Source organism: Glycine soja, chromosome 4 (genome assembly GCF_004193775.1).
Source record: "Glycine soja cultivar W05 chromosome 4, ASM419377v2, whole genome shotgun sequence".
Taxonomy (NCBI): domain Eukaryota; kingdom Viridiplantae; phylum Streptophyta; class Magnoliopsida; order Fabales; family Fabaceae; genus Glycine; species Glycine soja.
The window spans coordinates 51,578,592-51,599,160 of record NC_041005.1 but is presented as its reverse complement, the minus strand read 5'-3'; the positions used below and the strand labels follow the sequence as shown (position 1 = coordinate 51,599,160).

At 35.0% G+C, this 20,569-nt stretch overlaps 3 protein-coding genes across 5 annotated transcripts; 1 reads left to right on the top strand and 2 right to left on the bottom strand.

The window, feature by feature from the left end:
• Positions 1 to 1,664: 1,664 nt before the first annotated feature.
• Positions 1,665 to 7,238, bottom strand: LOC114410456 (biotin--protein ligase 2-like). The gene is made up of 10 exons (XM_028374404.1): positions 7,041 to 7,238; positions 6,612 to 6,870; positions 6,472 to 6,533; positions 6,217 to 6,365; positions 5,724 to 5,844; positions 5,363 to 5,518; positions 4,186 to 4,231; positions 2,748 to 2,814; positions 2,392 to 2,468; positions 1,665 to 2,167 (listed from the first exon to the last, which is right to left on the bottom strand). Exons 1-10 carry the CDS (start codon positions 7,144 to 7,146, stop codon positions 2,125 to 2,127), a joined length of 1,086 nt encoding a protein of 361 aa, XP_028230205.1. The 5' UTR covers positions 7,147 to 7,238; the 3' UTR covers positions 1,665 to 2,124.
• A 588-nt stretch (positions 7,239 to 7,826) lies between these two features.
• LOC114410455 (histone-lysine N-methyltransferase ASHR1) lies at positions 7,827 to 13,750 on the top strand. Of its 2 annotated transcripts, XM_028374402.1 has the most exons (14): positions 7,827 to 7,988; positions 8,067 to 8,227; positions 8,301 to 8,435; positions 8,803 to 8,857; positions 9,417 to 9,535; positions 9,732 to 9,820; positions 9,919 to 10,000; positions 11,155 to 11,259; positions 11,338 to 11,428; positions 11,633 to 11,752; positions 11,908 to 12,014; positions 12,573 to 12,642; positions 12,752 to 12,815; positions 13,172 to 13,750. In XM_028374402.1, the coding sequence occupies exons 1-14, from the start codon at positions 7,889 to 7,891 to the stop codon at positions 13,329 to 13,331; spliced, it is 1,458 nt and encodes a 485-aa protein (XP_028230203.1). In that variant the 5' UTR covers positions 7,827 to 7,888; the 3' UTR covers positions 13,332 to 13,750. The 2 variants fall into 2 exon arrangements, with proteins under 2 accessions (XP_028230203.1, XP_028230204.1); XM_028374403.1 differs by lacking the exon at positions 11,633 to 11,752.
• A 105-nt stretch (positions 13,751 to 13,855) lies between these two features.
• LOC114410454 (probable serine/threonine-protein kinase mps1) lies at positions 13,856 to 18,671 on the bottom strand. 2 transcript variants are annotated; one of them, XM_028374400.1, is made up of 6 exons: positions 18,530 to 18,671; positions 18,242 to 18,445; positions 17,119 to 18,155; positions 16,632 to 16,832; positions 16,048 to 16,209; positions 13,856 to 14,692 (listed from the first exon to the last, which is right to left on the bottom strand). In XM_028374400.1, exons 1-6 carry the CDS (start codon positions 18,612 to 18,614, stop codon positions 14,120 to 14,122), a joined length of 2,262 nt encoding a protein of 753 aa, XP_028230201.1. In that variant the 5' UTR covers positions 18,615 to 18,671; the 3' UTR covers positions 13,856 to 14,119. The 2 variants fall into 2 exon arrangements, with proteins under 2 accessions (XP_028230201.1, XP_028230202.1); XM_028374401.1 differs by having other exon boundaries at positions 17,119 to 18,095.
• Between the last annotated feature and the right edge of the window lie 1,898 nt (positions 18,672 to 20,569).

Below are 20,569 nucleotides of genomic sequence, written 5' to 3'. Positions count from 1 at the left end.
TGTTACACAGGTAAAAAATAGTAAGTAGGCAATCTTCGATTGTGTGATTTTCACTTTGTCAACTGTTTAACCATTTCCATTCATATAATGATTGCCGAAGACACCATCCACATTCCACAGCATAGGTATGGCTATATAGACTAATTATTCGAAAATAAACCAACCTGGAAAGCACAACACCATATATTTACTATTTTCATGTATAAGTTTTCTTTTGTCCACATACCGAAGATTTACTGTGTACATATTCTTTTGCACAGACAGAATCTTCATTTTTCCTGAAGCCTCCAGTGAAAAAAAATTACGGTTAAGTTCTCAATTCCGAACCTTTGGAATTGCGCCAAGAACCTTATTCTCTGCACAGCTAGACTAGTTTAGGACCTTCTACATTATTAATACTAATATTTTTATTATAAGCTTGTTTAGTATAATTACAGATGGATGTCTGATCGCGACGTATACCAAATTACCAACTATTTTTCCTTAACTCGTGCTAAAAAGAATTCCATGGGGCTCGAGACATGGTGACATGTAATAGGTATAGATGCCAGCAAAAATAGCAATTGCACGTCACAAGGGCATTGTCCCGTATAAAGACCAACACCCCATGTCATGTCATAGAGATTCGACAAAGTTTTACATTGGCCGTCTTTTAAAACTTCGTATGGGAGAGAGATGTTGTACGCAGCCTACCCTTGCATATGCAAAGAGGCTGTTTCCGGATTCGAACCCATGACCAACAGGTCACCAAGGCACAACTTTACCGCTGCACTAGGGCTCGCCCTCTATAAAGACCAACACCCCAATTCACCTAAATCTTAATTTTTTGGTCCATCATTCACGTAAATGTCACATTTAGCGGAAGAATGCAGCTTTGGTGCTTATTGTGTGTGCTGGCAGATCCAGTTTTCAAAAGGAGAACAAAGAAAAGGCTAGAAACTCTCACTAGACTTTCACCAATGACCAAGAGACGAAAATTGAGACTGCTAGCTTCTCTCACTTGCCCGTTTGAGAATGACTCTACCTCCAATGATTTCACATTGTGTGTTGCATGGACATGCTTCATGCTTTATGGCCTTGAAACTCTCATATCAACTAAGGCATTTTGTAGAAACTAAGGAAGGTTGTCCATGTGTTGCGGATGGTGTGGTGTCTTTCCTTCTCTTACAGAAATACAAGCAAATAATGCCACGGATCCGAAAGAGAAAGACTAAGTACCCTTCAACATGCCACTTTAAAGGTTTTTCTTCAAACAAACCCACCATCCCCCACCAAAAAAACATGCTGAATGTACTAGCCATTATGGATTACTAGCACAATACTACTCTTTCTGGAATAAATGCAAATTCTCAACTAATAGTACAAGTATTATCTTATCTTGTTACAAATGTGTGATAAGTATATGCCAATATAAATTATTAAATGGGTAGCTATTACTACCTGAAGCCAAATGGGAAAAAAGGACTGCATGTTTATAAGGAAATCAAATTTGGCATTATGGCGAATGAGTCCAATTTCAAAAAAGCGACCGGCCCTCGAATTCACAGAATATACGATACCTTGGTCATGATGGGGTGGTAGATGGATCATGGATGACAAACAGTCAACATAATCTGATTAAGCATCTAATTCAAGCACACTTTATTTGGAAGCAAAGGCGATTATTGAGCACAACTATGAATCATAGAAACGTTTGTTGTTTCTGTTATTTTTCTTTTCAAATCATTTCATAGCTGGCTAAGAAGGACCACAATACTCCTTACAAATGATTGACTAAAGCAATCATGAACTAGGTCCTATCAAGAGAAAAAAAAATCCGTAATTATTTTGGTTGCAACTGCATGATGTTTTTTTACGTGCTATGATGTATAGAAGATCTTGTTTGACCGGACAAGGAAAGGGCATTACAAGTTTGACGGAAATTCACAAATGGAATACAAAAGCCCTGAAATTCTAATGACAAAATATATTATACAAATATGACATTTATTGGTAAGTTCTTAGCTCTGAAGCCAAAACCTTATATTTATTGGAAAATTCTTAACTCTGAAGCCAAAACCTTCGTAATATATACAAAGTGTGCAAGAGTGTTGCCTCTTGTGAAATGTGTCAAGGAATCTTTGTTCACTCGAGTTTCCTCCTGACCAGTCCTTTGAAAAAGTCAAAGCTGTAACACGGTAGAAAATTATTTTTAATTTCAATTGATATTATTATCATCAGGTCATGCAATAACGTAATTTGAAACTTCATCTCATTAATAGACGTGCCAGATGAAATTTATCACTGTTTCCGATAAGTACATGTGTGCTTCAACTGTTGATTGTTTTTTCCAGAAAGTATTTTTGTCACAACTTAATCATTCCGTTAGAAGAAAAAGGTAATTTTTATTACCTATTACCATCAGGGTGGAGCTCACACATTTGATGGTCATCACCGACAGCCAACAAATATCCCGAGGATGTCAAACCCTACGCATAAAAAGAATTAGATAATTGAAAAATTACTTTCCAGCAATAATGGACAACTGAAGTTAAACCATATTGGAAATGGATGACAGATAATTTACATATTATTACATTCTTCCACTTGATGTAACAATTTCAGTTTTGAAAATTTCTAACCCTTATCACTAATATAAATTAATAGCATAAATTGCCCATTCTTTCGCACTACTAACTTTAAATAAACTGCAAACATGATTAGTGCTCTATTGTAATTACAGTAGGTCAGGTTCATATCTGTCAAACCTGAATAGTTACCACATGTTCGATCACTTTGTCCTCATTCTTTTCCTGTACAACAACTCTCTGTCCACTGCACAACATTTTGAATATATAAATGACTGCACAGCTAAATCATTCCACATACATGCATAAACAGGTTGTTTTCCAAATAAAAGCATAAACAGAATGATGAACAGAACAATATATTACTTGATTTCAGCTGCTAACTAAAATCAATGAATATGTTTAGTTATTAGTATTCTCTGAAGTACAGACTTCCACATAACGCTGATACAAACATTGCAACAGAACTAATGTGAAAAATATAAGACACCGCCATATATAGAATCTAAAATAATAATCAAGATTTGTATATTCTTGTATACTAACCTTCCTATGATAATGACCCTCACAAAAACACACAGAGGGACATTATTTTTCATATTTTATAATACATTTTAAGCCAACCGTTCTGATTTCTAATTTTTTTTTATAATACTAGTGTTCTTGAAGTGTCCATCCATATGGAGGTGTTGACTACAGTGTCCAAACCATATAAAAGTGTTGTCTCAAGTGTCTAAGCTGATAAAAAATAATTTAAGTGGATACCTAATGAGGAGTGTCTGACACGTCATGTAAGTGTTGATGTTGTAAACGTGTATGACGTCTCAAGCAAGAAGAGTGTTTGCGCTTCATAGTTAGTATTATGACAATATGTTAGGGAATTCAGATTCAACTCCTTCATGATTAAAATTACTAGGTATCAAGGGTAAAAGGAAGTAATATTTAGAAGTTTAAGATAATGATTATTGGCTAGTTTTAGTGATTTGAAAGGATAAGAATAAAATGATGATAAGAGGACAAATGGAGACATTTTTTTTCTTTTTTTCCTGGGGACAGGTGGCAAATGTGAGTTGGAGACCAAAAAATGATGAAAAGCAGGAAATAAGATGAATGGCAGAGGTCCCTCATAGTTCTATCGTGTAAAAATCTGGGGTGAAGTGGGGTCAAAGGCGCTCATCCATGCATAAATATTAATGATAATGACTTTCAACAAATTATGCAGCCACACACGATGGAAATTTATTCACTGAATGCAAGGTTAGTCACCAAAATATCAGGGAAAAATAGTCTCCAGGGTAACAATGATTCTCTGATTTCATGTAGGTAAAGTAACAGAAAATTCAATAACCTTATTGCTAACATATTTCAATTTTGCAACCTCAATCATGATCCCTAACTTCTTCAACTTTACCCATGCCAACAAGCAACCGTAAGCTCACATTCTTTGTGACAACATTTGGAGCACATGTCAGTGTGTTGTATAATTCAAGGCATTAAAAAAAAAGAAAGTTCAAAGGCAATTACCAGTCAAATCTCCTACCTCTTACTACAAATCCTTGCCAAAACATAAAATAAAATAAATAAAAACTACAGGTGAAAGTTTTTAAAATCAAGTCACCTGTGCAACCATGTCTTGATATATAGCTCCTCTAGGGTTTGAAATCCTGCATTTAACAGAATAGGTGAAGCTAAAAAATTACCTAACTAATCAAAATATTCGGCGATGCAGAGTATTGGGGGCCTAAAATACAGTAAATTAAAGAAAACTCAGAAGTTGGGAAACAAATTAATTGCAAAATGTTAACTGGAACTGTTTTGGTTGTTTATTTTTTATTTTCTTTTTTGAAATAAATGTCTATATTGTCCTCCAGAGATGCATGTGAGATCATATTGGTCATCCATATATTGAAACATTGAATTTGTCCTTCAATTAAAAGCCATTAGTTTTCAGAATAGACCCCCTCATGAAATTTTCACAGCTCTTGTCTTGTGAGTGTCTATCTCCCTTTCCATAAACATTCCATATTTAATATCTATGAAGAGAAAAGGTGTGAGAGAGAGAGAGAGAGAGAGAGGGATTCAATTGAAAATCCAAGATGGAATGGAAGGATACATTCCTATTAGTTTTGTTCTTCTAGGGACCAATTTGATGTCACTTCAAGAACCAATTTGATGACATAAGTTGACATTGAAATTGACACATTTATTAATGAACAACAAACCTAAGGAAATCTTACCATTGTGTCAGGCCTCACTCTCAGTCAAGAGTACATGCCATTAAAAGAAACAGTAAATCTTTAAAAAGGGAAAAAAAATACCCAGACAAAAGAAAAATAGAGGCTCATGAAGTTTTGCACTTGCAATGGTAAACAAAAGCATTTTTCAATTATATTATCACTGGGCATCCTATGCACTATAGTTACATTACAGTTATATTACTCATATCCCTCTCCTCCCTTGCAAGTTTCTCCAGTTCCCCAAAATACAAAATTTCCACAATTTCCATCTCTATATATGATGCTTAGCTCGATGGGTTTTAAATGTAAAAGAATAGGTTTACAAGTGTCTTCCAATGTGATTGATACGCAAGGGTGTGAGAAGTATACATTCAAGAAGTTGATTCAAATTGTTAAAAAAATTTATCCATCCATGAGTTTTTTCAGAGAAAGAGAGATAAAGGAATGAACACAGGTACAAAATGCTTACACAAACACGATAACCAGAAGAATTGAGGTATGATGTCAGAGATGATACCAACAAGCATTATCAAACTAATGAGTTGAATAGGACAGTACCTTGATTCAGAAATAAATCATAAAATATCTCAAATTTGTTAAAAAAGGCTGCTAGAACTTCTTCTCTTTGAAATTGGTAAGCTCCTGAATAGAACCCTTTTAGAATTGTATTTAAGGATGTCGTTGGCTTCTTATTATTGACATTCAAGCCTATTCCTGTGAAAGCATGGGATTTGTTATGACCTTCATCATGAGGATAAACTTGACAATCATTTTATTCTGACAAAAATGGCATTAAGGAGAATCAAATTCTCTGCAGAGAACATGGATTTAATAGACAAGTTCAGCTAATAGAGTAAATGGGATGGAAGTGAAATCAATCACTATTGAATGGCATTGCTACTCAAGAATAATTTATTACCTGCACTTACATTGAACTTCTTTGATTTATATGTTGAGGTACAAAGAATGCCTCCAACTTTAGAGCCATTTAAGTAAAGATCATTTGGCCACTTGATTTTAACATCTATGCTGGGTAACCCCTGGAATGGAAGGTGTTGCAATAAAATGTATTTAAGTGACCACAATCCCCAACAATCAGAGAACAAATTAACATTGTGGCAAATCATGCATATTGATTTGGAAAACTGCCAAATACAAAGTAAACAACATCATTCTTACTGCTGCCTACAACTTCACAGTTTTTTCAGCATCACATAAAACACCATCAGGCGTCAGTTTCCCCAAAAGCATTAAACTTTTCAGTTTATTTAGTCAATAACTTCTGCGCATATGAATTGTGTAAATAGAAAATACATCTACTTAAATTTGTTAGGCTGACTACAATTTTCCCTTATCAAATTCACTGGCAAGCTAGGTATCAAGGCACTAGTACTTCAAAACAAAGAACTTACATTTTTGTCACAGATATCCTTGATTGCCTCTGTCATAGCAAGGGAAACCACATACTGAACCAAAGGAACGACTCGTCCATCCTCCATTTGCATAGTAAAAGAAAACATGAGGCAACCTAATGGAGACTCCCAGACATTCTTCGACCGACCTGAGAGTTTTAAGTACTCAGAGCAGCTTTGACTTTAACTAAATTACAAGTCGAAAAGGACAAAGAATCACAAACAGCAACACAAAGTGTCACATTCATATCAAACCTCGTCCCTTGGTCTGAACATCAGCAATGCAAACTGTACCAATGGGGAGCTCACAAAAGTTGCTGCACAAAAATGCAATATTTAGGACAATAAAATTAATGAAACACAGAGCATAGAGAAGGCAAAAGTGCAAAACATACTGCGAAACGACATCGTGTGTTGAAGTTAAGTCTGGAGACCAAACGAGAAGCCTGCCAAATTGATTGGTGGAAAGAGAATCCATATAGGAATGAACTTGGAAAAACCCTTGCATAACTGATTTATCCATCTCCGAATGCAAAACGAGTGAGAGTTTTTCATCCTCAGGGAGCTTCAGTGTGTTATTGGTCTTTATAGCTTTAGCAGTTTCATTCTCTGCCAGTGATTTGCCACACAAAACCAGCAAACTGCACGCGACACCTGATAAAAAAAGGAGGAGCAACTATTTCATTCTCAACATTCATGATTTACTCGATCGAATTGTTCAATAACAAATGAATAGGTTAATTAATATTAAAGGCTTAAACTTGAACTTTACTCTACCCATCTAACATTATAAGATATATCTGAGAGCACACAAAAGACCAAACCTGAAGACGCCATGAATGCAGCAGGTGTAGAATAACGGTGGTTGTAGAGCTTCTTTGTGGTGGCTGATAGCAGCGACGCTGTCAACGCAGGGTTACGCAACAGCATCAACGTTTCTTCTCCGACTTCAAAAAAGCGCTACCTAGGTCGGGAAAAACAAGGTGGTTCCATTCTATGACCGGTTATTAATTATTATAGCTTTTTGTTTTTTTGCAACGTTTCTTGTACCATGTATATATCCTTTAAGTAGCAATGAATTATAAAAAGAAAAATATATTAAAAAAATGAAACCCAAATATTTTGTTTTAAAAGAGAAAAAATATAATATTTCTACAATAAAAATTATAAAAAGAGAAATAGAATATTTGTCTACAAATGTTGAAATTATCTTTATAATGAGACTATAAAAAATAACTGATCATTTTATAAAAAATATAAATAACACTTAAATAAAAAAAATATTATACAGTTAAAATAAATTAAAACTAAAAAAAATAGGAAAGACTTACATGTACATCCGTCCTTGCCTACACACATATTTTAGTCCTCTTCAGATTTTACAAACAAAGAATAAGAATAAAAATGATATGTATAGAGATTAAAAGATAATATTTTAAAGTATAGAAACTAAATGAACCATTAGACCAATTTTTTTTACAGCAATTAAACCAATTATTTATTCGACCTATAAGCAGTTATTCAACTATCTAAATTCAATTTATTGTGAGTTTTCATATATTTATGCAGACGATTTTTTCAAAAAAATTATATTTATCCTAATAGACATTGAAATGATAAACAAAACCTATTTTTGTTTTGTTTTTTGCATAGGACTCAAGTGAGCGTTGCAATGGAGGATTTGCAAAGTGGTCTGCAGAATCGCAAATTATCACTCTCAACCCTCCCAGAAAAGGGTCGTTCTCTCTTGGCCACTAGGGATTTCTATCCAGGTTTCAGTTGAAGATACTTTTCGTCTTTCCCAATTTGCCCTCGCAGAAGATGAATGCGTGTTTGGTTTGGTGTTGCAGGGGAAGTGATTATAAGCCAAGAGCCTTACGTTTGTGTTCCAAACAACTCCTCGGTCTCCCCCCAGAAAAGGTGCGATGGATGTTTCACTACAATTAATAACAACGTCCTTAGCAGGTGCTCGCGTTGCCAACTTGCATTCTATTGTGGAACCGCATGTCAGGTTTGAAGGATAAACATAAATAAGTGTAACTGTTGCTGTATTCTTATTTACTGTTCTTTTTAATGTTGTTCAGAGGTCAGAGTGGAAGCTGCATCGTCTTGAGTGTGAGGTCCTCTCCAGCCTCCACAAATACAAGAGAAAATCTCTCACACCATCCATACGCCTGATGCTCAGACTTTATCTTCGGAGGAAGTTGCAAAATGATAAGGTATTGCTGCAATAAAGTAGTAGCTGCTTCTTACATTATGACCTTTTCTCCCTTGAAATGGAGGCCTTAGTCATTGACTGTATTATTGATTTAGCAATCAAAGTAGCTAATTTCACAATCTCATAAGATTGACATGGAGGAAGTTAGTTCCAATACAACTGGAGCTTACATAGATTCCAAACAGCTTAATTTCTATATTCAGTTGCACTCACATTTGCCTTCATAAACTTCCTTTTGATGACTTATCCTTAAAATTCCTTTTTGTGGCTTTGAAAAGTTTCTTCTGTGTATTCAGAAAGATTTTTTCAACCACTGATATGAACATTGATCAGCTGTAAGAGAATTTTATTTTTTGTTTTATTGCCAGATCATCCCAAGCACTGCAATGGACAACTACAACTTGGTGGAGGCATTAGTGGCTCGTATCCTTTTTATTACTATTTTTACTGAAAGTTTAATGAAATTAACTTAGAGTGTGTTTGGATGGAGAAATTTAAAATTATGAAAAATTTTAAATTCTAAGAATTTCAAATACTTCAATTGAAATTCTTTTATTTTCAAAATTTTGTATTTGGATAAAAAAATTAAAATTATGAGGATGAAAAAAATGAATGAAAAAAAAGAGAAGATATGGTTGGTGTGCTAGTTATACGTGTTCCTCTATGCTCTCACTCGATCAATATTTTAGGAGCTCACACAATGTTTCTTGAAGAAAACTGTAAGAAGAAAATTTCAATTTCTCATCTTTTAGAAGGAAATTGAAATTCCAGATTTTTAGTTGTTTAAAATTCTATTTTAAAATTCCAAAATTTTAAATTCTTCATAAAAAGCATCCAAACAATGAATTCTAAATTACAAAAATTCAAATTCTCTGATAAATTTCTTTCCTCAGTTAAAATTCTCTATCCAAACGCATTCTTAGAGTTTTGTCCATTTTCTTTTCTATGATAATTGTTCTTTCTAACATTCACTTCCATGAAGACATGTCTGACATCACAGAGGAGCAGCTGGTGCTTTATGCACAGATGGCTAATCTTGTAAACTCCATACTAGAATGGCCAGGAATCAATATAAAAGAGATTGCTGAAAATTTTTCTAAGGTCTTATGCTCCTATACCTAAATCATTTGTTGCAACTGTTATAAATTGTTCTCATGTAAATCACACACAGCACTCTCCTTTGACAAAAAGGTTATGTGCATGTGGATTTAGACATATTTGTTTTAGATAGGGTCTTTTTTATGTGGATTCGACTCTGACAAAGCTGTTCTAAGGCCTGATCTTTCTAATCCTGCAGTTTGCATGTAATGCGCATACCATTTGTGACAGTGAGTTGAGACCTGTGGGAACAGGATTGTATCCTGTTATTTCCATCATCAATCACAGGTAACTACTTAGTCTACTCCCCGCCCTCATCCCAATAAATGTATATATTATTATATCTTATTTCTTGTTAGTGTTCTAATCTTGATTGTACCATCTAGCTGTTTGCCCAATTCTGTGTTGGTTTTTGAGGGAAGCTCAGCTTTGGTACGTGCGGTGCAGCATATACCCTCAGGTACTGAGGTATGTATTTATTTTCTTGCCTAAGTCGAAGTTTTAACTTGCAATATTAGTTCAATTGTTTATAGAGAAGAAACGTCATTTGAGGATCATTTATGCAAACTCAGAAAAGCTTGGCAGAAAATTAGGATTTAACCATCTTGTTTCACAATAGTCCTCTCCTGTGTTGTAGCTTGTTCTGTATCTCTGTAATCATAAATGCTCATGCTTAGCTTCTTATATTTTCTATATGTCTAATATCATTGTTCTCTAAGACATCTCCACTGTTTTTGTAACTACCATTTTGACCGTAGACTATATAAATGGAAGTTAGACTATCAGAGGTGCAATTGATGCTCCTACAAATTTATTGAAAATATAGGATATGTGGCTAATTAATGCCAAAAAAATAAAACTCACGCAACTTTATGAGGAAAAGTAGACCATTTTAAGGTAATTTAATATTTAAGCTTTCATTGTATGTGTGGTATCAATGGTACTGCTTATTAAATTTTCAAATTTCAGATAGAACTTGTATTGATATAATGGTCAACTCTAAGATACAAATGAATTCCTACATTTAAATAACAAGTGGTTGCTTTTATTGATAAATGGTAAATGGCTTAGTCAAATGGTTGATTAAGATTTGGTGGATGAAAAACCAAATTTGTTTAGTTCAGCCTAAATATGGGTAAAGTCAAAATTGGTGTCAAACTGTCAATACCACTTTTGACCCCAAATCCCAATTCTATTGTTGAATCACCCTTAATATGATATGTATTATGAGGAAAATTCATTCTTTGGGTTGCTTGAGCACTAGACAACTTTGGCTTGACACTGCTTCCTGTTTTAATTTGCTACATCTACAACTATTTTGTCCTGTCCAGAGCCAGCAGCTACAAATCTTTGTAGTTTTTAATTTACACAGTTACAGCAGTTCCATGTTTACTACTCTAACTCTGCTTAATTTTCTGGCTATTAGCACAACATGCATTTCTCTAATTGACTTGATTGGCAGTTGCAACTTTTTCTTTTGTGCTTAGAAACTTTTTGGGTTGGGGCAGATCTCATATCCAATAGATGATGATAGTGTCAATTTAAAACTATTTGGAAGATGTTGCATGATATCTTTATTCTTTTCCAGATCATGTTCAATACACATTTCTTTATGTTTCAAGGTGCTGATAAGTTACATAGAGACTGCTGAAAGCACTATGACTCGACAGAAGGCTCTCAAAGAGCAGTACCTATTCACTTGTACATGTCCTCGCTGTTCTAAAGTGGTACTTGCTATACTTAATCTGGGATATTTTCTTTTAGGCTTGTGTTCATTGGCTAATTCAGTTAAGTTAGTTTTGCAGGGTCAGTATGATGATATCCAAGAAAGTGCAATTCTAGAAGGATACAAATGCAAAAGTGAAAAATGTGGTGGTTTCTTGCTTCGTACAACTGGTACGTAACCTATGCCTGTATAAATGTTCCAGTAGCTGAAGGGGAACTTTATAATCTTTTACTGGCTATTGATTTTATAGTTTGATGGTACATCATCCCCTTTATGAACAAGAGTGAGATCAAAGATAGACAACCTGCCAGTGTTTTTATTTCTTTCTTACCAATGACCTTATTTTGATTTTTTAATCTGCCAAAATTTTGAAGATGGGAAAGGATTCCAATGCCAAGGTTGTGGACTAGTTAGGGACAAGGAGGAGATAAAGAGAATTACAACTGAAATTAAATTGCTATCTGAAGATGCTTCTAAGCCCTCTGCCACTTGCAGTATCCTTTAATGTTTCTGACAAAAAATTATAACTATTTTCCTTTTGCATTCCAATCTTCTCATCTTTCTCCTCCCCCCGATAGACATGATCCATGTGCACATAAAATGGATTTTCAGTTTATGTCCATGAAGTCAAATCCTTGACTATTTGTAGATTATCAAGAAGCTATTTCCATATATAAAAGGATTGAGAAGCTGCAAACAGAACTCTTTCATCCTTTATCAATCAACTTGATGCATACTAGGGAGAAGATTTTGAAGGTAAGCTCCTCCTTGTAGTTCTCTATCTATTTTACATTTTTATTCTTTATTCTTATTCCCTTGTTAATATATCTTGCTTGACGATATCAAGCTCAACCTTGCCATACATTCTTTATCTAACACAATTCCTATGGAGATTTATTCTATGCATGTAGATGACTAGATGTTACTTGTGCCTTTTCAGTGCAAACAAATTCTCTTGCTGTTGAGTGGTCACTGAAATATATTAGATACTACTCATACTAGTTAATTAATATGGATTGGTTTACATTCTGTTTTGGATGACCATGTGAATAGTGTACCACATGTCTTGATATGACAAATGAAGTTTGTCTCCTTCATATGTATCCAAAGTTTGTGTAACTGCTCTTTAATTCTTTTTTATTAGTAGACTCATTTAGTCATTTATCAATTAAAACCTCTCTACTTGTCTTCTGCTGTCTCCTATCTTTGCATCAAGGAGCATGTAAAAATGAACACTACTGTCCATTGAAGCAATAATTTATGCTTCAACTCTGGAATAATGGATCTAAAAATATGACATTTTGTCCTCTGCAGTCACTAATGGAGCTGGAACACTGGACAGAAGCTTTAGCATATTGCAAATTGACCATACCATTCTATCAAAGTGTGTCATGCTGAACTTGGATCCTTAGTAAATGACGTCACAATGAGATTCCAATTCATTGATCTTTTCAGTAGTTTCAGTATTGCTTTAAAAGTTTACTTCATTGCAGGAGTGTATCCAGCTGTTCACCCTCTGCCTGGCTTGCAATATTATACTTGTGGAAAACTAGAATGGTAAGCATCTTTCAACTGAAGCTTTTATCTGTTGAGTATTAAAATGTCAAAAACTAGAAACTACCTTATTTGACATGTCAAAAACTAAATTTTTTATACTGATAATTGAAATAAAATAGTTTTTTACATAAAATATACTTGGTGTACTCAACATCCAATTATGTGTATATGCATCAGTAAAGATGTTAGCCTTAGCAAGTTGTGATAATTAATTTTTTTTAATGATCTAGCAATACATATTTGGATTACAACAAAAAATATGAACACGAACAATCAAAATCAAATTAATCCAAATATGTACCCAGCCATCCTGGTCGAAGCAGACTTGTTATTTTTGTTTAATGGTTTTGATATAGGTATCTTGGAGACACAGAGGAAGCTGTTAAATCACTGACCAAGGCCGTGGATATACTACGGATTACTCATGGCACAAATACACCTTTCATGAAGGACCTCTTGATGAAGTTGGAAGAAGCCCGTACTGAAGCTTCTTACAAATTTTCCTCTAAAGAGTAGTAGAATGGCACAAATACACCTTTTAATAAGGACCTCTTGATGATGAAGTTGGAAGAAGCCCGTGCCTAAGCATCTTACAAATTGTGCTCTATAGAATAGTAGAATAACAAGTTGATGATTACAGTTGCTCTGCTGTTTGTACAAGCTAGTCATTAAAACTGAATCACACAAAAAGGATTAATAGGTGTTTTCATTAGTGCTTGCCTAGTTGCTCAGTGAGTCGCATGAATCTCAATCGGATGAATTGCTAACGGCCAAAGAGATGGATGGGAATTATGGGACAATTTACTTTCTATTGGTAGGAAGGGTGCCTCTTTTTTTCCGCTTTTTTATATCTTTTTGCCAACGTGAATGTTTTAAACCTGAAAAGATACATGAACCATATTTTTTTAGAAAAATCTACACGCATGATTTGTTTATTTGAAGTCTCACATCACAAAATTTATACAAGACCTGTACTAAATAGATTCACTTCACATTTTAACCCAATCTGAATAATAGGAAATACACACAATGCCACCCAGTGAACTGTCAACCCGTGAAATGTGGAATGACTTAGAAAAATTACATCAAAGAAAATACTAAGACTTTTCCACACCTGCAATTTGGGAGGAAGATAACGAAAGAAAGTGATAAATAAGGGAGATGCAATGGAAAAATAAGAGATAGAGGTGTAAGGTGGGAAGAAAATTTAGAGTATGCAAAAATCGTGATTGTAGAAAATATGTTAAACAAAAGGCGCAAAAATTTGAACACCCACTGATCAACTCACTATCTTCCCTGATCATCTACTTGTTTTCAATATTTGTCAAACGTTCGTGCAGCTGAATACAGAGTTCTGACATTTGGGACAGCAGTTTTAGCTGTTGATCTCGTGAATATAGTGAGCAAGTTGTTTTCTCAAGTGGGTCACTAAGAAGCCGTTGGAGCTGACTACACAGTTGGGTTGCTTCAGGGTCATATGTACAAGTTTCAGAAATAAGTTGTAGCAATTTACAGGTATGATCTTGGGGCAAAGATGGATTAGATGGTACAGGAGGAACAAGAAAAGGATGTTGGAGTAGCTGAGGAATTCTCCACCTTTGATTGCGATCCCATGCTAGACACCTCTTCATAAGATCCAAAAGCCATGGGTTTGAAACTGGTTCATACGTAATTTTATGATTTGGATCTGTTATAACTTTGAATTTCGCCCAAAATGTCTTGTAATCAGAAAAAGGTGTCCTCCCATATACCATTTGATAAAGGATGCAGCCCAGGGACCAGATATCTGATGGTCGGCCACACTTTATGATGTTTCCATTCGCATCAGTCTCGTTACACAAAAATGCTTCTGGAGACATGTAACTTAGAGTGCCCACCTACAAGAGTTCAAAACACCTTTAAGTAATAAGTACAAGGAAGTTTAGATGAAAAGTTAAAAGAAGTTTTTTATGTAATTTTTAAATAAAATTCGTTCTTAAAATTTCACCTATTTTTAAGGAAATGCCGAACTGTTATTTAATATGCGGTCTTTCTTTTTAAGCCTGGGAAAATACTTCAAAGTTTGCCACTGTGTATGTTTTGAAGATTTACTCAAACTATTTGTCATGGTTTTTCTATTTTGGTTGATCCTACTCCCTCTATCCCTAATTATAAGATCCTTTTTAGAAATTTGTTTGTTCTTTTTTATAAGGTTTTTTTCTAATTTCTAGATGCATTAATCATTTTATTCCCTATATATCCTTACTTAACTATTCTCTCTCCAAACATTAATGAGAAACAATTAAGTGGATAGACAGATAAGAAAAAAGTAGTTTTAGAGGACAGATTTAATGTGATGAATTAAATTAATTACTTTTCTTAACTAGAGTAAATTAGTTGAAAATTTTTTATAATTAGAGGACGGAGGGAGTATCTTATAATGTTTTAACTACTTAAAAAGAGCCTAGAAGAACAGTAATGAAATTGTAATTATCCAGCTGCTGCACTAAAATGCACCCGAGGACCTATCTTATGTGTAGGACTTCAATCTCTAAGCATTCAATCAGTAAACATATCAATTTAATAGAGAACTGAACTGGTCATGCAAAAAAGAGCAACTTAAGTCCTTGCAGTAAAATCACCTGAATTGGTAAACCAAAACGATAATGTTCTATTCTACCAGATTCCTATCCGACAAAGAAGTATGATGATTAAATCATTCTTGAATCCAAAACTGCTTTTAAATAAGACAGTAAGAGGTCTGAAAAATCTATTTTAAAAGCTAAAATATTTCACAATTGCAATAACCATTATTTTTGTCTATTCTAAATTCTAAAAATCAGAACACATGATAGGAAAAACAATTGGACTTGAGTCGAAAAAACTTATAGCATTACCATCACAACCAATGAGGGGGTCAATTTGACCAAAGCATTACTGAAAAATTGCTTTCTTTAGAACTCATCTGAAATTGCAATTTATTTGTAAGGCAGAACAAACCATACATGCAAGGGAAGGCTACTAAATATAACTTAACCACCCTCACTAAAACCACTTAATGCAATGCATACACCATGCAATTGTGTACTGCATACACCATGCAATTGTGCACTGCATTTAGTGATGCAAGAGAGACATGCATAGTGAAAAAGCAACATAAAGCTACAAGGTAAGAGAGATAACCAGTTCAATCATAGCATATACACAAGTGAGTCAAAATTAGAAAAAAAAAGAGGTGGAAAACAAGCATCACCTGTGAATCCCGTTGGATGTTGGTTGTGTCACTCATTATTGCTTTGGCTATACCAAAATCAATCAGTTTTAGGGAACCTTTGACAAGGAGGAAGTTAGCTGGCTTCAAGTCTGAGTGCACAATTCGTTCCTCATGAATAGTGTTGACAGCTAGAAGAATTTGCTGCAAAAGGTGTCACCAGAACGATCTCAGGTAATTTACATTGGCAGAGGCAAGAGGAAAAAAAAAACACATTCCAGAAAGGAAATGGAGAAAAATGGCAGCAAGTGTGAGAGATCGTTTCAATCTGATTACGAGTGATGATATGTGAATGAGACTTCAATTGATCACGCCTCCTCCCAAAACAAATAGATAACTACTTCTCAAATGTTATGTAAAATGTGATAAATTGATTAAGCAGCCAGAACACATAGAAGATGGGGATATAGACATCGAAGTGTTATTTACATTCTTTCTGGATAATCCAAGCACTAGAAATTTCAATGATGGATCAAAGAAGGCAAAAAAGTAGTTATATGGAATGGAACACACAGGTTCAAAGAAATGATAAACCATTTTCCAGGATACATGATAGAATTTGAAACCTGCCAATGAAATCGAAGCCAGTTCTCGTCTATAGTTTTGTTGTTTCCATCCAGTTCCTTCCACTTCTGAGACAACATGTGAGCCAAATCGATTTCCCCATATTCAAGCACCATGTATATACATCCATCATCCTTGACCCGGCCATCCTTATTACTGAAGGAGCCTTTCATAACTTCCTCAAGTAAAGCCTTGTCAGTCACCTAATCACAAAATTGAGTGATTGAGTAAAAGTAAACTACACTAGAACATCAATAAAGAAATATTTTCCATACACCACACACAAAAATCAACTCAAAAGAAAATCCTTTTTTTTTTCTTTCTAAAAATGTATACAGCACAAGACCCCAAAAAATGAAGAGTATGTAGACAAAACTGGTTATACACTGTATCCTCTTCCTCAGACATCCAAGAGAGTTATGAATCAGAAATAACTAACAGCAAGAACTGCAAAGTATCATAACAGAAATATGTCATTGAGGATAGTACCTCGTAATCTATAAGCTGTATGATGTTATCCTTTCCCTTCAGCCTATTTAGATACTCAATTTCTTGACAAAACCCATATGCAGTAGCATAATCACGTCCCTTGAGCTTGATCTTTTTAAGTGCATATATCCTACAGTCCGATGAGATCACTTTGTGCACCTCACTGCTTCCACCACTACCTATCTTGCCAAGACGCTGATAAAGCTTGCCGTTGACTTTGAAAAACAAATCAGGGTCATAAGTTCTTTTCCGGGTACCCGATGCACCTTTACTACTTGCAGTCTTCTCACGTTTTTCCTCCTTAGAAGACCCCAACTTCATATCTGAAGATGAGGTTATGGTTGTGGGAAGTGGAGCCTGTGTTTGTACAGTGACAACATCCACAGCCTCTTTCCCTTTCGCATCATCACAAGAAGTATATTTAGAATTGCCAGATTCCTTCAACACACCCCCTTGTTGCTCCTTAGATCGATTGCTCCCCTTAGATAACAACCCTGCATCATCAATACAAGAACCGGAAGCTCGGACTTCAGCTTCTGCCCCCCGATCAACCGACATTCTATTCGTTTCTTTTATGGAAACATCAACCGATTTCACAACCCCTTCAGTTATAGGACAAGGATTAGCATTAACCTCCCCCAAAGGCTCAGCAGCCACACTTGAGCCACCATCTTGACGCAAATGAGAATATCGTGTTGCTGAATTTAGCATTGGTGCTGAAGTAGAATGAACCGAGGTAGTTGTAGCACAAGAAGGTCCCACCACCGAAGATTGTGTCGCGGGCTGACTCAAAAAACTTCTGAATTGCTGCAAATGATCCTGGGTAACCAAACTTCTCTTTGGTAGCACGGAACTCACTCCACTCTCACATTTCAAACTCGCGTCAAACCCTGCCTGCAGAACATTCTCCAGCTGGATGCATCCAAGCGACGACGATGAGGATGATTCAATTTGACTGCCTTCAACCCACTCCATTTCTGCGAATCCAAGCGAACTCATGTGAGAAGATAAATTCTCCAACTCAGTGGCCTTTCCATCTGTAAATTAAAACACATCGCAGGAAATGACAGCAACAAATTCGGAATACGCAAAAAGCAGAACAACATAAAAAAAAAAAAGTTACCCTGCAAGGCAGCGTTGCTTCGAGCTGAAAACTGGACTTTCTTCTGAGCGTCTAGGTTTTGAGCAGGGACGACGGTTATAAGCGAATCCTTGGAAGAAGCTTCTTCTTGAGAATTGGTGGCATCGGAAGAAGAAGAAATGTTTGATGCTCTTCTTTGAGGAAGTAGCGGGCGCTTTGGCCTTATGCAATTGGACTGCATTGTACCTGAAAAGGGGAGTAAGGAGAAACCCTAATAAGAGATTTGAAAAGCGAAATAGGAATTGAGTGAGTGAAAGGGAGTGTAGGGACCGAGAGGACGGTGTCGTTTCAAGGCGGCTTGAACGTCGCGGAGGAGGTCCGTGGAGGAGGAATCCGGGTTAGGCTTCCCATCCATGGAGGAGTAGGAGCAGTCTCCACCGCATTTCTATTCCCTTCTAATTCTAAAATTCCACTCAACAACACATCAAATTCAAATTCAATTCATCCTTTCGCGCTACTCCTCCTGGGCTTTCTCATGGGCTTTCTATTTGTCTATCTTATAACTTGGGCTTATTACACCGAAGCAAACTTGGTCCTGTGCAAAGCCTTGTGGCTCTCGTTGGGGTTCGGCTTGGACGTTAATTACAGAATTTGGGCTTTTGCATACTGGTTCTCTAAATAAGTTCTGGGTTTTTTTTTTCTACACCTCCCATATTGCTGATCCAGAAGCAATTCTGGAAGTGCAGGAAGCAATTGCCTACGTTCTGAGGTTGAAAATTGGTATTGGGCTATGGCAACTGCATCCTGCACTCCCGCAATTACTTCCTGTACTTGATTTGGAATGTAAAATTACTTTTTTTTTTGGATAAGCCTTTCCGAAAACTTAAAAAGGTGCAAGAAACATGGTATAGGAAGCAACTGCCTGAACATATTGGTTATTGGTCTTCATGGACAGGAACATTTGAACATGTATCTAGTTGCTACATGTGTAACAACTGAGAAATTGGCTGAGATATTAGAGCAGGGTTGTTGCTTTGGTAATGACTTATTTTTACTTGTATTCTTCAATCTCACGTGTAATTTGAAATATAGTTTTTATAATTGAAGTTATTGTAATTGATTTCGTTTTTGAATCCTTGTTATATTGATCTAGTTATTGAATAAATGCTTAATGTTTTTCCATGATTTACTCTTAAAGAATTTATCCATAATCTAAATCTTGTAATTGGGAAATTAAGGTTTAGACAATTCTAATTCAATAACCATACAACTCTTAAGCCTAGGGATACCAAATTGTGGCTATAAATAGGAGTATGAGAAATATTTGATTAGAATGTATAGTGTAATGATACGAGACCGTTGGTCAATGAATTAGGGAATAATGTTACTGGAGTTAGTGTAATAACTATATAGGGGGGAAAAAACATTAGAGATTAGATTTGCATTTCATGAATTAATGAATTTGATATCATCGAATCCAAGATTTCCATTAGAGAAAGTTATCCGTATGTTTTGCAATAACTATAAATAAAAATAAAGGATAATAATTTCTTTTAATGTTGGATTGTACTTACCGAGATCCAATTTTACTCATGGACAATTATACATTTCAGTATCTAGAATTCCTTTAAAATTGACCCTGGCACTAGACTGCTATAATTAAATTTAACCACTCAATTTGAGCCTATCTAACAAGCCTCTTATACCTTTAAAGGACATGTACATAAACATAACTTCTAATTTACACTTTTGAAAATACAAGCAGACTGCTAATATTAAAAAAAGAAGAAGAAGAAGAAGAAAGCAAGCAGCTACTGACATGCTTGCATGAGCAGCAAATCGAGCTCCTAGAAACCAAAGAGAATCTTTCCGACTTCACATTATTTGCTTCCAATGGACTCATGCACTGAAATACTTAACAGTTTGTTCTGACAACTTTGTAGGGCAACTTGAATTGAAGCGGAAAGAATCAATTTTCAAAAAAGATAAAAGTACTATAAAAGCGGTTGCTTAGTGTGTGTTTAAATATGTGTTGGTAGAATTGATTTCAGAACAACTTGATTTTATATAATTAATTATAGTTAAAATTAATTGTGAAGTACTGTGATTTTTATTTGAATAATAAATATTAGAAAGTGATTTTTTAAGTTAAAGGTGTTTAGATACAAATTAAAATTGATTTTAAGTATATAATTAGCACGAGGGACTTTTAGTTATTTTGATATCTCTCTAATCTCTATATATAATTTAACAATTAACACACTTTAATAAACCAACCGCTAGTGAATCACAAATTTCCATCCGAGTTCAAATTGTTTTAACTTACTTTAAATCATAACATATAATGATAAATAAAAAATTATAACATAT